We start from the raw sequence: 16,293 nt of genomic DNA on the forward strand, positions 1-16,293 counted from the left end.
AAGTCATCGTCGTTATTAATATTATTTTTTCTTTTCTTTTCTTTTTTTATTTCGACACGTTTGTTTATTGCAACGAAATTTTTCTTCTTTTTTTTTTTTTTTTTTTTTTTTTCATGTGATATGTCTTTGAGAAATTAATTGTTTTTTTTTTTTTTTCTTTTTTTGTTTCCTCAATACCTTCTCTTATCTTATATTTAGATTTTTAATTTTGTTCTACGATAACACAGGGTTGCTTAGATTAGAAAATAAATGTTCGTTTTTTTTTTTTGTATGTCTATTACGAATAAGTTAGGATACTTTTTCAATCGTTGGCATAAAAGGAATCTTTCTTACCAGCTTACGCAGCTCGGCCGGTTAAAATTTCTCTTCTTCGATTATTTATTCCGTACAAAATTCATTTAAAACACATCGATTGCAATAATTATTGTTTACCAAAGAATTGAGAAATAATTAAAAAAAAAAAAAAAAAAAGAAAAAAAAGAAGAAAAATTTCGTTGCAATAAACAAACGTGTCGAAATAAAAAAAGAAAAGAAAAGAAAAAATAATATTAATAACGACGATGACTTATTGCACGCGAGAAAGAATATTTAAGAAAAAAAAAAAAAAAATCTAAAAAAATATCTGCGGCAGATAGTCGAAAAAAGAGAAAAAAAGGAACAAACAATAAAGCGCATATCGCGACGTCCAAATTTATACACAAAGCTGCGTGGGATTATTATTCTCGAAGGTTATAAGAACAGTGCACTCGCGAACGGATAAACTGACGTTGGAAAATAGGAACGTGGTGTATCGAAGAAGTTATTTTTAAAATGATCGCGTAGTTCTTGCTTTCCGACCTCGGCAACCTTGACTGCGGAAAAACCTTTTTTTTTTTTGCTTTTTATTTCCACCCCCTACCCTCCCCAACCCACCCCCAAGTGGTATTTTCCAAAACAATAGATATTAATAAGGACAAACACCCCGATTGTTCACGTGTGTGTCTGATACTGTTCGTTTAATACTTTTTTTTTCTTTGTTTGTTAACTTTTCATTTCACTCACATTTTTTCGTTAATATAATTATAACTTTCTTCCAACAAACGCGTATTAAATTTAATGTTATCTACGTTTTCAAATAACGAACTATACGTAAAAAAAGGAAAAATTGAAGAACATTCGATGAACAATTTGGCACTGTTTTTTCGTATCTCTGATTCATGAAATCCAGCAAATCTAACAACAGCAGAACTTGGCTACACATTTGCTTATTTCTTCTGCAAATATTTAACGAATTTCTAAACGACGATCGTGAATAATTCGACTTACAGGAATATCGTAATTGGTGAACATATGTAAAAGAAAAAAAATTATTTAAAGGATTGTTTTAACGAACGATAAACAAAGATAAGAGGAAAAAATTCGAGACTATTGTTTATAATTATATAAATTGTCTATTGCAAGTATAATTTTGTCGTGACGTTTTCAAAGCAGAAAACTTTTTAAAGTGAAATTAATTTTCTTTAAATACGATCGATTGAATAAACAAGTGCGAAATAACACACAGACGCTATATAGGAATTAATTTATAGTTCAATTGTAGTAATCCTCGGTAGTGGTCATTGAACGGAAATTAATTTAATCGTTGCATTCTTATCGAAGACTTGTTGATCGATTATTATTTATCATTATTGTTTTATTATTATTGATATTTCTTATGCAATAGAACAATTATTTCAAGAGAAAATGCAATTCTATTTTAACGATAATCATTTTTTAATACAAAGAAATCAAATCCCTTTAAATATTTTCAAAAATTAATTTCTTATTATTAACCCTAAAACTACTAACTAGATATCTATACCCCAGGTAAACTTAAATTAAATGAAGTTTAAACTTTAGTAAAATTGAATTTACTCTTCACCATGAAAAAAAACAAATGCATGAAAAGAAAACAACAAAATTCATATACTTAAAAGTCTGATTATTGTTATTAGAACAGTTTTTAAGATTAGAAAACCTTTGGGGAAAATATATATAGCCCAGTTTGTAGTTTGAATGTTTAAAAAATAAGTTTGTAATTCTATGGTTAAACTATGTTTATCTGTTATTGTTTCAAAATAATAATTTTTGGCGTACATCACCATCATCACCACCAAGCACGTATACTGAGACCACTTTTTGTTGTTTTTTCTTCTTGCATTTAAGCATCCTCGTGTTTTTCTTTTCACAAAACTCAGAAAGATACGCGATTCCGAAGTTAAGAGACAAATATTTTATCATCGACACTTCAAGGAACATATATAAAGACTGCACATCAGACGATCAAGGTATTCTTGACGATATTTGCAATGAAAGGAAATTAAAAGACAGGAGTTTCTTATTTTTTTCAAGTTGATACCAGGTCAATAGGTGATAATCATTTGCGTATACTCGTTATGCTGATTTATGAAAATTTATGGATACGTATTTCGTCATTTCCGATGTCAAACGTAACAAAATCAAACAATCAATTATTCAAGACTAATTCGATTAAAAAAACAATAAAGATTCATTGTATAAAAAAAAATCCTTTAAGTTATATTTTATTATTAAATTTATATTAGAGACTGCTTGCTGCAAGTACTTTACTGGATCTATGATTAAAAAAAAAAAAAACACAAGTAATATATCCGGATATATGTTTGTGACATTAATATGAAGTAACTGGAATTAATGATAATTATTTATGTTCAATGAATATTCGATCGGGTCGGGTATGGAAATACCGGATATTGCATGGAAATTACCATTTAATTTAATATGTTTTTCATCCGGATTATCAAACAAAGAAAATACAATTATATGAATAACGATAAATATGATATTTAGAATGGATTTTTATTTCGTTCAAAAAAAATCATCGTATCGATCTAAATGATTTTCCGTACGTGATCAGTATGATTTCGAGCCAAGGTAAACCTTATATATTTTTATGGCATATGATGAAAAGAGAACGAAAAGCAACGACTTTGTTGAATTGGCACAAGGCTAAACGTCTACTAATGGTAATTAATAGAAGCAAAGATCTACGCTATCACATCCAGAGTTAATAGTTGTGTAAATGAGCAAAAAATCCAAAAATTACTATAATCTTCTCGTAGGATATCCTTCGTATTATGGATTTTTATTTTTTGTTTGTTTGTTTACTATCATACTACACGTGTATCCAATTTACAAAATTCATTTGCATTGAATTATATCATCCTAACGTGAATAATCAACAATTGAAATGTGCCGATCGATGAGGAAACGAATTTGCATTATTGTTAAAAACAAATCTTAAATAATCGAAAACTATAAGCTACGAGATTGCACGTTTAATTCTTTTGAAAGTAGTAAAATATTAATTATTATATTAGATCGATAAAATAAATCAATATAGAAAAATAATAATCAATCGTATAACTGATGCAACGATTTTCTTACTAGACAAAAATTATCATAATTAGTTTATGATATATATATATATATATTATTAAAAAATATTTTTAGATATAAAATGATCGTTGATTTTCGTTCCTGGTAATTAATTTGTATTTTAATAATACGTTTTGATGAGTTAATTATTTTTTTTTGTTTCTCTCTCTCTTTACCAAAAAAAAAAATTTAATTATTGATTTAATTATACTTAGAATTGATTTTTTTGATTTGGATTTAATGAGCCATAGACACGGACGAAGGAACTTTGCTCTCGCATCGGAACGTTGCAGATATTTTTGACTATGTCAGCTTTCAACGACGAAATACGATTCGTGCACGTGGAAAAGACGAAGAGAAAACTTTGTCACGTGGCAATTTGCCAATCGTAAAGGAATATAAATGATTTTCCTCTATCTCTTTCTTTCTTTCTTTCTTTATTTCTTTCTTTCTATTTTGTTAATCTTTTCTCTAATCGTTCTTACAAATAATCTATATTTCCTAATTTCATTTTTTATTATTTTCTTTAAAAGAAAAAATGATACGCGTATACGTAAAAAAGAATTTTTTTTATTGATAAAAATCCACGATATCGAATAATTCAGTGAACGATAATTTTTATCATAAGTATTAACATTTACATTGATGTTAACAGTGTGTGTAGTAGACACACACATTTACGGATATTAACGATACACTAAACATACTATGTAGGTATGTATAGTATATATTTTTCTGTAAATACTAAAATAAAATAAAATAAAAATAAATGTTTCTCTTTTATGTTGTAATACGAAAGCACGTATAATAATTTTAAGAAATTTCGCGATACCGAGCAACAAAATGATAACGTGAAAGTACAATTTGAATCGCAATTTCGTGAATTGTAATTACGGTGAAAACAAACGTACGCGTATAGAAAATTGGCACGTTCAATTGGCAATAAAAGTTTCGAAGAAGTATCGTTTAAAAAAATTGGATTTTTCCGTAAAGAAAAAAAAAGAAAATTTCGAATGAATCTCACCGCTACGAAAAATATATATATGTAACACGTGAAAAAATATAACACACATATAGACACACACACACACCTGGAAGATTGAAATAATGAGATATTTCAGGACAAATCTAATTCGGGATTCTCTCAGAAGTATTCGAAATACACGACCACGATAAGTTTTCCATGTAATTCTCAGGAAAAACGAGGTCACGTCTGGTTTTCGCGCTTTTCTTTTTTCCACTGCGACTATGGACTTATTAACGTAAAATACCTATCTATGAATGCATGCATGTATGCGTTTACTTGTAATTATTTTCGTTATCGAGGCCGGGCGAATGATAATTTGCACGAAAATTGTTCGAAATCCATAATACCACCACCCCCACTACCCACCAACTTTTATGTACTCTTCTGTTTTTTATTCTTTTTTTTTTAATCGGAACCCACCTATTTAAACGTTAAGTATAGGTAATTATTAAAAAAAAAGAAAAAGAATAAATGGGCAAAGATAAAATGTATTTATTTAAGAAACAAAAAATATATTTTCGTTTGACTCGATATATTTAAATCATGGATTTGGTTCCTTTAAAATGCAATAAGAGGATCATCGTTTCATTTTCTCGAGGTGCAAACACATATAAGTATATACGTGTATACAACCTAAGTAAAGACACGAAGGTTATTAGCACAGGTGGCCCACTAATCCAGAAAAGTATTGGTGAGTCGTGCACTCACACGTGATTTCATGCACGCGAGTGATCTCATCTATCCCAAGGATTATCGATGTACTTTCCCACCCCCCCCCTCTTCCCTTTACCGACACCAAAATTATACTAATTTTCTAAACTTTATGACAAAACGCGACGAGTTTTTTCTTTCCCTCTCCCCTAAACGCGATTGATTTTTATCCAAACGTTTTTGTTTTTCTTTTTTTCTAATCTGTTTCTTTTTAAACAAACTTCTGTGTATTCGTATACAATTACTAATTAGATGTTTCATTGTTCGTTTATATCATAAATATATATAATAATAATAATTATCCATGCGTAACGATTGACACAACCGACCTGTATAAATATTTACGTCAACGATGATATAAATGTAACTACGTAACAAAAAAAAAAGTACTTATTTAAATTTCTGTGTATAAATGCAGAAGACGGTCACGTGTTATTATTAATCGACTATCCAAGGAAAAAGTCAATTTATTTGTAATAAAAATAAATTCGTACGTCTTAAAAAATATATAAAAAAAAAAAAAGAACAAATTATAATAAAAATTTGTATCACACACGATTTATCGTCGAAACGTTTTAACAATTATTGTATCAAGTAAATAAAAAAAAAACATAGATAACTCGCCATTACTTTGTATTTGAATTACTTTCAACGTATATGCATTTTTGTTGTTTTTTTTTAGAAAAAAACAAAAAAAAATATACAACTCGTATTATTTTATCTATGATAATAGATAATAATCAAACAATTTACAAGACTAATAATGGTTTTACGTAACGTTCGATAACCAAGAAGTATATAATTCATATTATATTAATATCTCTTAAAGAAGTTCGATAAGATGCTTTCGTATTGCAAGGTTGTTAGAAGGATTCGGGTTGGTAGCATTAAACGCGTCTCCGAGGTCATTTACACTACGAGATTATACGAGTACGAGAAAGAGGGAACGGTTGCAACGGACGTTTCAGTGTCAGGACGGTTATTTCTGATTTTTAAAAGCACTCTATTTTGAGAAAGAAAAATATTTTAAACATGTTTTTTTAAGTACGAAAAAGAAATACTTTATCATTTCTTTTTTTTCCTCTTTTATATATATGTACAATACGCTAATACATTATTCTTTTTCCTCTCATGAACATGAAATCAAATTAAAATGTTTTGTCAAAGACCCTTATACATTTTGGTATCAAAAAAATATTGTTATTTACGAAATAGAAAAAAAAAAAACAAAAAAATATAAAATAAAAATAAAATAAAATGAGATAAAAAAAGAAGCATTAACGTGTTCAAGCTCAAGCTTTAAAGAACTATTGTAAAGCTTAGAAACCTCATAACTTTGTGCCACATTATATTAATGTCTCTAGCTTTGTATAACTAAACAGAATGTGCTACGAAGAGTTAAGGATATATATGTGACTCATCGACATGTCACTATGCTATGCTTTATAATACTTTATGATGAGACTGTTAAATATAGAATATTGCATCGATGCCGATGTCCACATAATTATTTGATAATAGATAACAGTATCTAAAATAAAAAATAATAGGATACAACATAAGTGTGCGATTCGATTGTATGAGCTATAACAATTCATAAAAGAAATACCTCTTGAGTAAGTTCTGCCGCACCGATAGGTTCTGCTGGTTGTTGAGAGGAACTAGAAGAATCAGGAGATGTCATATTGCTTGATGTTCCTGTTGAAATGGGTAAACTGGATCCAGCCGTAGCAGCATTTCTACCTGTATCCTCTACGTTCAATAAGTATGCGTGTATATCATTGGAGCCCGAGTTCATTCTATTGTACCTTCCCAAAGAATTTAAATCTTCGAAGAGATCCCTTTCGTAGTTTAAAAGCACCGAATCTAGATTTTTTGGATGTACAAACATTGGACGATGTACAATCGTATGAGCATCGGTATGCCATCCAGATCCATTATGAAGATCCAAGGAGCCTACGCCCATAGCTTGTATATCAAAGCCAAGGTAAGACTCTGGGTCCACTCTTAACAAGGAGAGTAACAGCGCAAGCTGCAACAACTCCTCTCTATACAACTTCTTAAGACACAACATGTTGCACACCGAGTTCCAATAGTTTCACTAGGTATACTTATATTATAAAGAGTTTTATATTCGTTTACGTGTCGTCACAGTTGCTTTTTCTTATTATCAAATACCTGCCATGACGTTGACATATTGATCATGGATCAAATACCGCTTAAAGTGTCCTTATTATTATCTTCGGCAAAGTGTCAATATCGATAGAAGAATTATCAAGAAATATAGTAACAATGTTGGACATAAATTCGATGTTAGCCACTGGATTACAATTTTTTTAAGCAGTTATTTAGATTGTCACTTTGAGGTTAAGTAGCACTGTGGACAGTGTTGCTGTTTACTCCTGCGAAGATTGCCAATACTGATTTCGCAGTTTAATCTTCGAAGATGATAGTTAGTAGAACGTCTTCTCGGTACGACTGTCAGGAGGAAAATAAAGGTTCTCAGTTAGTTTTAGGTGGATGTAGTAGGTCAGTTACACGAACGACTGATACAAAAATAACCTCAAAACACGCACTCTCTCCAGTCAAACTTCAACACGGTTTTGCGCACATCCCACGCGTGCCTTTCCTTTCATCCAAGATAATTCAAGGATTTTTAACGCTTGCCAGTTTGCCCTTGTGTATCTCTTTTAACTGAGGAACGGTAGGCAATGAAAAAAAAAAAATGAGACTAACTATATATATATATGTATACCTATAGCCACATACACACACACATGCATACACGAATAGGCGTGAGTAGGTAGGAAGAAAAGTGGGAGGTAAAAATAATAGAAATACGTTAAAAAACAGGTAGGATGACCAGGTCATCGACTACTATACCGGGTCTTCAAATATTTTCTATTCTTATTCTTTCTTTTTTTTTTAACACCTTCTTTATAACCTTGAGATCGACGATTCGTTAAATAATATTTTACACTATTTCAATTATTCCTGTAATATACACGACACTAATCTAATGATGAAACATTATAACGAAACACGACAGTCAAATTTGGATGTTTTTCTTTGACAGAAACGTAAGAGTGCACCTTGCTTAGAGAGATCGTCGACGATATGTGACTCAGCAGTCACTCCGGTAACGTCGCGGTACGTCAGGGCCGCAACGAGCATACATTTCTCCCCGGTTTTCTTTCTTTTATATATACTTATAAGCAAATAAATATCAATATCTATTACACGAAATATTCGCAATATTTAATGCAATTCGATTTTACGCGCGATTAATTTACTTTCTCCCACTTTATTCGATTGTTCGATAATCTACTTGCACGATTCGTCTTTGTTTAATTTCGCGCCACCCGCTACGAACTCTCCTATTGGTCGATAAGTTAAAGAAAGCGCGCGAGAAATATAAACGCGAATAGTAAGATTGAAAAGTTATACGTGACGTGTGTTACCGTTTCTTTCGTTGTTGCAATATTAATTAAGTTTTTTTTTTCTTACTTTCAAAGAACAATGAAAGTTGTTTTTCTTCAATAAGAATGTACGTGTTATTAATACGTAATAAGAATTACATTCCTATACGAGTACAACGGATTAATAAGATAAGCTCGTTTGGCGGCCATTTTTAAATTCCTGGAAAATATCTTTCTGATATTGTATATATAAATACATTGAGTTTTCTCACACTTAACAAATCACTTGTTATAATTAAACACACAAATTGTTCCTTTTTTTTGTTTCAATATTATTTTTCTGATATTATTAATATTAATATATTGATTAGTTATAATAATTAAATTAAAAAAAATAGAGTCACAGATTTGTTATTATTCCAAAATGATATGCAATTATTTGATAAATAATCTCTTTAAAATAGTAAATCTTTTTGTATTCGTTGATTAAACACATCAGAAATTGTAATAATATAATCCACGATTGATAACATGATTCGTAAAATATCCACTGTTATATATGAACGAATAGAATCATTCGGTAGACTGAGTGGAAAGATATTATACGATGATACTTATATAACATTCTAACTTTTCATTTCATTTTCACAACTTTTTATTCCCAAGGAGAGTTCAAAGTTGCGCAATCAATCGCGACTACCGATGGTCGATTAATATACGAAACGATACTTTGTTTTTTACTTGATAACGACGATAAAGTTCTAGCATTCATTTTCAAATCTTTTTGTTGTTCGACCTTCGATACAAAAATCTATTATTATCCTTTCATTTCCGACGCCCATTCGTTTACATTTTAATCGAAGCTTATCCAATCAATTTGATTACAAAAGAACAAAGAATCATCTTTCAATTATTTCGATCTTTTTTTGGTTTTTTTCTTAATTAATTTTTCCTTTGTAACAAAATATTCGTAGTGTAAATGACCGATTGGCAGAACAAATTGGTACGATTACGTACGAGTACATAATTACGAATAAAATACATGATACGCATGTATCACAATTTTACTTAATAAAAATAATTTGATTAGTCATTATATTTTAAGATTCTGATAGTAATAGAAAATAAATGGAAGATAAAATAACAAAAAAAATCAATTCTTAAAACGTATACTACTTGAAACGAATATTAATTTGGATTTCTCGTAAGAGATAAAAATGAAGAACACTTTCGATTATATACGACGAAAAGATCTATTACAATTTTGATTTAGTTATTTTTATTGGAACAATCCATGCAATGTGAACGAAAATAAAAAAAAAAAAGAAATAAAAAATGAATCGATAAGAAAGGTTAATCTAATTAACATAAATGAATAAATGCAAATAAGAGAAGTGAGAAGGAATAATTGACTAATTTGAAAAATAATTAAAAATGTATCGTGTACAATGTACTCGTCGGATACTGATGAAAGACGTGTTCGATGTTGCAAAAGGAATCGACCTTTGGTACATCGAGATCACGTGGTTTTTAGTAATCGAGTTGGAAGCATTTATGTCCAAGTTGGCAAAGTATTTGATTCAATGTGTTTTATTCAAAGTCGCTAGATCGCGCTTATTTATAAAACGTCATTGTTTACTTAACCAGTATAGATCGATTAGTATCGATAATCTACAAACCCGAGAATCTATGATCTGCGAATAGAAATATATTTGATTGACAGTTTATAACTTACCTGATTATTGGCTTGAATTATTTTCATTTGAGATGTAAGATCCTGGCACGGTTTTAAAATTTTCATGTATGGTAGATCCTCGTGTTGGAACATGATCGAAATGATCCAATTTCTTCTTCACTTTTCTTACGAGAAATAATGATACACTTTGATCGCGAGTTACGTACGTAAAGTCTGAATGATCGGGAGAAATCGAGAAATAGAAAGAAAGAGAGAGAGGGAAGATAATATATATATATATCTATATATATATAAAAATAAAAAAAAATAAATCCGGACGAAAGAATGTGCAGCACAATAATATCGGCGATATACTTGTATTAAATTAACACGGAATTATAATATTATTTATGATTATATTTATTCGAAAATTGCGCGTACTTTTTCCGTAAATTTTTTTCTTCAATTCTCGACTGATAGGAAGATAATGGATACTGTTTGAAAAGCGGTCTCTGATATTGCGTCGATCAAACTGCCGTTGTTGGTCTTTTCGTCTTTCAATAAGATGATTAGAATATAAAACTGTGTATTACGTCACCAAGAGGTGCGTAGTAACGCGCGTAATATGAATGTAAATGGAAAACTCGATTCGATACACAATACACGAATTTGATTTCGCGTTTGTTAATTCGTTTGATCATTTTCTCGATGAAAGGATATATCATCATTAAAGATCTTTTTTTTTTTTTACATTAAACATATAATATATTCATTTTGTATGCTTGTACATATCTCGTCGTAGTTCCATATCTTTTTTATTCTTTTTTTCTTTTTTTTTTTTTTATCGCCCATATTTTTTTTTTATACAACAAAATATCTATGACAACAGTACAGTTTGAGAACGGTATACAATATATCGTTATATCGATAATTCATTCATAAATATGACGACGCAAGACAGCCTCGTTCTCTTAAAGACGTTTTAAACGTTTATCGTGTCGTGATTGCATAAAATACGTAAAGTATTATGTACTCTTGATTACTCTGGTTGTCCAGTCTTTCGTTAGAAAGTTGCATCGGGTTTTTTAAGGAAATCGCTCGCAAAGGTTTGAATTAATGCTCAAAATCAACAACAATAATAATAATAATAATAATAATAATAATAATAATAATAATAATAAATTATCTTATATATACATAATATATACGTATGTACATAATAAATATACATAAATATATATCTATATATATATATATATATATATATATTGTATTTTAATTACGTGTACACACACACGCGTACATACATATTTATATCCTGTATTATTAGGAAGAAGAAAATAATTATTTTTAAACAAAATTATTAACAATAAATTGTTCTCGCGATCGTATTATTATCGCTGATTTACGAATAACATATATATTTTATTAATATACATAAACACGTGCGTCCATTGACAACCGATTATCCTTATTTTTTCTTTTCTTCATCCTGGACGTGTATAACCCAGAATTTTTCTTACAAAGGAACATGGTCTGTGCGATTTCGATTTTTTTTTTTCCTTTTTTTTTTTCCTTTTCTTTTTCTTTTTTTTTTTTTTTTTTTGTCAACTAAAGCAATGAGAAATATTGCACGCGCCCTTATAGAAATACTTTCGGATAATACATGACTGTTATTTGTTCTGTTCTGTTCTGTTCTTGTTGTTGTCTTGTCGTGTCGTGTTTTAAACGTAGGCCAATAACACTCCCCCATAAGATCATCGGAGCTCGGTCACTCGCTCTTTCGCACATTTTTATTACCCCATTAATTTTATTTTGGGAGCGACGTTTATAATATTTAACGAGAGAGAATATCCGTTAAGTGAAAAAATATGCTATTTACACGTAAGGTTATCTAGTTGTGCGTCGATTCGTTAATTCGCCGTTGGAGTGTATCAAAATCTACTTTAATGGGACGATGAAAGATTGATACGCTGCCGGTATATACAATTTTTGTTCTTAAGTATTTATGTTTAAGAGAGTGTTGCACGTGTGTACGTGTGTACGTGTGTATGCATTTTTATGTATTTATTTATGCGTGTCATTTTTTCTACTCATTCGTATCTCGCGTATTGTATTATACCATTTTTTTTATCAATTCTTTTTCGCGTGTGTATTTTTTTTCTGTTTTTCTTTTTCCCTAATTATTCTTCGCTTTTCTCTCCTTTTTTTTTTTCTTTTTTTTTTTTTTTTCGTCGAAGTAAATCGAGGTAAAACACTGCGCGAATTTTAACGACAAGCTTACCGCGATTTAAAAAACACGCATTTAAATATATCGTCGAGCTAAATTTCGCGTTATCGGCAGTCGTGTAAAGGCGTCTGCTGCATTGGAAAATAATAACAAAAGAAATATAGAATTTGGATAAAAATAATAAGGAAAAGTTAGATTTACGTAAATAGAAATAGATTGAAATGTATAGAAAGAAGAATGAAAAAAAAGAAAGAGAGAGAGAGAGAGAGAAAGGGTTGCTTCAATTTATGTGCTCTGGCATCGATTAACGTTGGTATAATAATAACGTGTACGTTTATCTTTCTTTAACTAACAAGTGCTAAAATATTTTAACATGAACGCCGATGAAAATCGACAAATTCGATGAGATTCAAAAAATCTTTCGAAAAATGTCGATTTACATTTCCTATCAATCGGAGATTACGATTGGGCAGTGGAAGATTAACGAGACGCGTAAAAGTATAGCGAGGAAAGTAGACTTTTCGTATTTTTTTTTTCGCGAGTAGGAATTATTTTTCTCTTTGCTTTGCTTTGCTTTGCTTTGCTTTGATTTTTTCTTTTTTCTCCTCCACTCACGCTCGCCAAAAAATTTGTTCTTTTTATATGTCAGGTGTTCTGTCATGTGTATGTGTGTCTATGTATTTTACTTGTACACATATATTTATTATGTATTTATGTAAGAATACGTGTCTGTGTGTGTTTCCCCTCTCGTTTGTTTTTCGCGCGCCCCAACGAGGAACGAACGTTTCTTTCGCGTGAACGATTACAAACTAAATGATTTAACAAGAACAAAAATCCAAAAGAAAAAGAACAAACAATAGAGAAGAAGACAAGGGATGGGGAGGGAGAAAGGGGAGAAAAATATTCGAAAGAATATTGAAATGGCAAAGGGAAAGAGGATAAGAAACAAACTAGAGGAGTGAGAAACAAATGACGATGATGGGGGTCTCTCATTTTGCGACCGGAATTGTTAATTATTTTTTTAAACGTTGAGGCGCAATGATTAGGACCGCTTTTTTTGCATTTTTAATTATCATTATCGTTATTATTATTATTATTTTTTTTTTTTTTTATTATTTATTATTATTTATTTTATTATTATTATTATTATTAATATTAATATTATTTAATTAATATTATCATTTTTAAATCACCCCTCCCCGTGTAATCTCGGCACCGTTTAGACGGCTTCTTTTTTCTCTCGGTTTTGTTCTTTTTATTTTTCCTTTTTCTTTTTTTTTTCAATATTTTTGTTCAATTTCTCCTATCGTTTTCTCTCTTTTCATTCGTTAAACAAACTTTTCTTTTCTACGACTCATGAAGAACACGACGACGCACGACGACATTACTTAAATTTCCTAAAATAATAATAATAATAATGGTATTTTCTCTTTACGTGTGTGTTTTCTGATTTCTTTTTTTTGCCTTTTTATTTTTTTCTTTTCTCTCCTATTCTTCTTCTTCATCTTCATCTTCATCATCATTTCTTTATTTTTAATTTTTATTTTTGTTATTAATTCTTTTTTTTTTTTCTTTTTATTTTTTTGTTTTCCATGCACACCGTACAAAGCGTCACAAGATGATATAAATCTATACACTTTTCTCTCATAATAAAATATCCAATTTTCTATATATGGCTAGTTCACACACGGAGAACGATCAGATCCACGTTCAAACACGCGTAAGTATATAAGTATTTAACTCAAATACTTACTTACTTACTTACTTACTTACTTACTTACTTACTTACTTACTTACTTACTTACTTACTTACTTACTTACTTACTTACTTACTTACTTACTTATTTACTTACTTACTTATTCACTTGCTCACTTATTTACTCACTTATTTATTTATTTACTTATTTACTTAATTACATACAATCTTTCCCGTTTATCCAACAACCTGCAGCGAATACGAATTATACGCGTGATAATAACATATACACACGGTACGTTTTTTTTTTTCTTTCTTTCTTTCTCTTTCAACACCCACCCACCCCCCTTATTTATTTATTTTTTTTTTCGGGTTAATTTTCACATTTTTGTCCTATATTTTCAATGGGTTCTTTTTTTCACCGTTCATTATTAAACCTCTGTTTTATTTTTTCTTTTTAATTTCTTTTCTATCTCTTCCCTTCCCTTTTTATATTTTTAATCATTTTTGTTGTTGTTGTTGTTGTTGTAATATATATATATATATATTTATAACTAATATATCTCGCTTTTAAATCATTTACCAGTTTACATTTCGCGAATAGATACGGCACCGATGATCTTTTTTCTCAAATAGAATTCGGAACACGATTTTTCCATTTGGAATCGTCTAATAGTTGATATGCTACTTAAAACGTACAAAGTGACTGACTGACTGACTGACTGACTGACTTGACTGACTTCTTACGAATCTTCCTTTTCTTTTTTTTTTTTTCTTCTTATTTTTCTTTTTATATTTTTTTTTCTCTCTATGATAAATTGATTACACCTAAACAATAATCGCCGATTTAGCTAAATCCTCGGAAATATTTTCTTCTCATTCGATCGACATAATCCATTATCATATATCGTTATAATAATAATAATAATTATTATCATTATAATTATAATACAAACACGATTCATTTCATTTCGTTTTATTTCGTTTAATATTTTTTTTTTTAATTTCATCCTTGTCTTTTTCCTTTACGACAAGCTCGATTCGTTCATTGTTCAACGTATAAACTTAAAACACTTTGATGGATGGGTTCATAGGAATGGGGTAAGTTGGGCATCACGTAGAGTTGACTATTATCACTCCATTTTAAAAAGTTCAATATATATATTTTTTTAGGGGATACGAAGGGATTGTTTTTAAACGTCCCTCGAGGCATAGGTAGTCAGCCCTTAATTCGACGAGGGGGTGGAGGAGGGAGGAGGATTTCAACGACTACCCTGTAAAATATCGTCGTCTTTTGTACCCCCTTTTCCCCTGCCTACTCTCCTCGTCACTCCTTATTTTTTTTTAAATACCTCCCTCCCATTAACCCCTTATAACTATATTATAAACTTCGCGTTTCTCACATTTTTTATTCTTTTTTTTCTCGATTTTCTTTTCCATCTCGTTCTTTCTTTCTTTTTTTTGTAATTTTTCTTTTCTTTTTTTTTTTTTGTAATCCTTTTTTTACGCATTTACTACGTATCATCCATCGTTTTTACATCTAAATTATTCCAATCTGCACGCACCGCGTGTACAATAAATAAATACTTTCGAAAGTGCGTATATAAATCGGTGTATAGAATATTTTACATACAAACAATTCGGCAAGTATTATTACGCTCGTCGACCGTCAAGAAGAATTTCTTTTTTTTTTTTTTTCTTTTTTTCTTTTTTCCGACAGAGGGGCGAGGCCTAATCGTGAGACTGAGAGAGAGACAGAGAGAAAGTGTGATAAGAAGAGAAAGTGAGAGGGTTAAAGTAAAAAAGATAAAGAGGTAGAAAGAAATAGAAGAAAAAAAGAATAGTTTTTGTATACCCGGCGCGGGGGATCCTTGATGTAAAGTTGTATGTATACGTGTGTAATTTTCATCAGTGAAAAAAGCTAGAGCAATAAATAGCGCACCCCATTCTACCGGTCCCTCTCGTCTCATTGTCGGATTGTCTTTCTTTGCAGTCTAATTAGTTGCCTAGTTAGAAATAGTCATTTGACATTTAGAAAAAAAAAAAAAAAAAAAAAAAAAAAATCAAAAAAAAAAACCGACATAACGAAAAATAATTGTT

The 16,293-nt window shown here is 30.0% G+C and overlaps 1 protein-coding gene across 7 annotated transcripts in view; it reads right to left on the reverse strand.

Moving 5' to 3' along the window:
* LOC106792520 (nuclear factor erythroid 2-related factor 1-like) overlaps nucleotides 1–10,410 on the reverse strand; it is a gene marked incomplete at its 3' end in the record, with an annotated part of 40,437 nt that extends 30,027 nt beyond the window's left edge. The window contains 3 exon segments of one of the 7 annotated variants that reach the window (XM_014758974.1): nucleotides 6,783–7,651; nucleotides 7,750–7,867; nucleotides 8,057–8,586. In XM_014758974.1, the coding sequence (XP_014614460.1) occupies nucleotides 6,783–7,247 (465 nt within the window). 7 annotated transcript variants of the gene reach the window in all.
* Nucleotides 10,411–16,293: the final 5,883 nt, after the last annotated feature.

Source organism: Polistes canadensis, unplaced genomic scaffold, assembly GCF_001313835.1.
Source record: "Polistes canadensis isolate GaletaPanama2010 unplaced genomic scaffold, ASM131383v1 scaffold_454, whole genome shotgun sequence".
NCBI lineage: Eukaryota > Metazoa > Arthropoda > Insecta > Hymenoptera > Vespidae > Polistes > Polistes canadensis.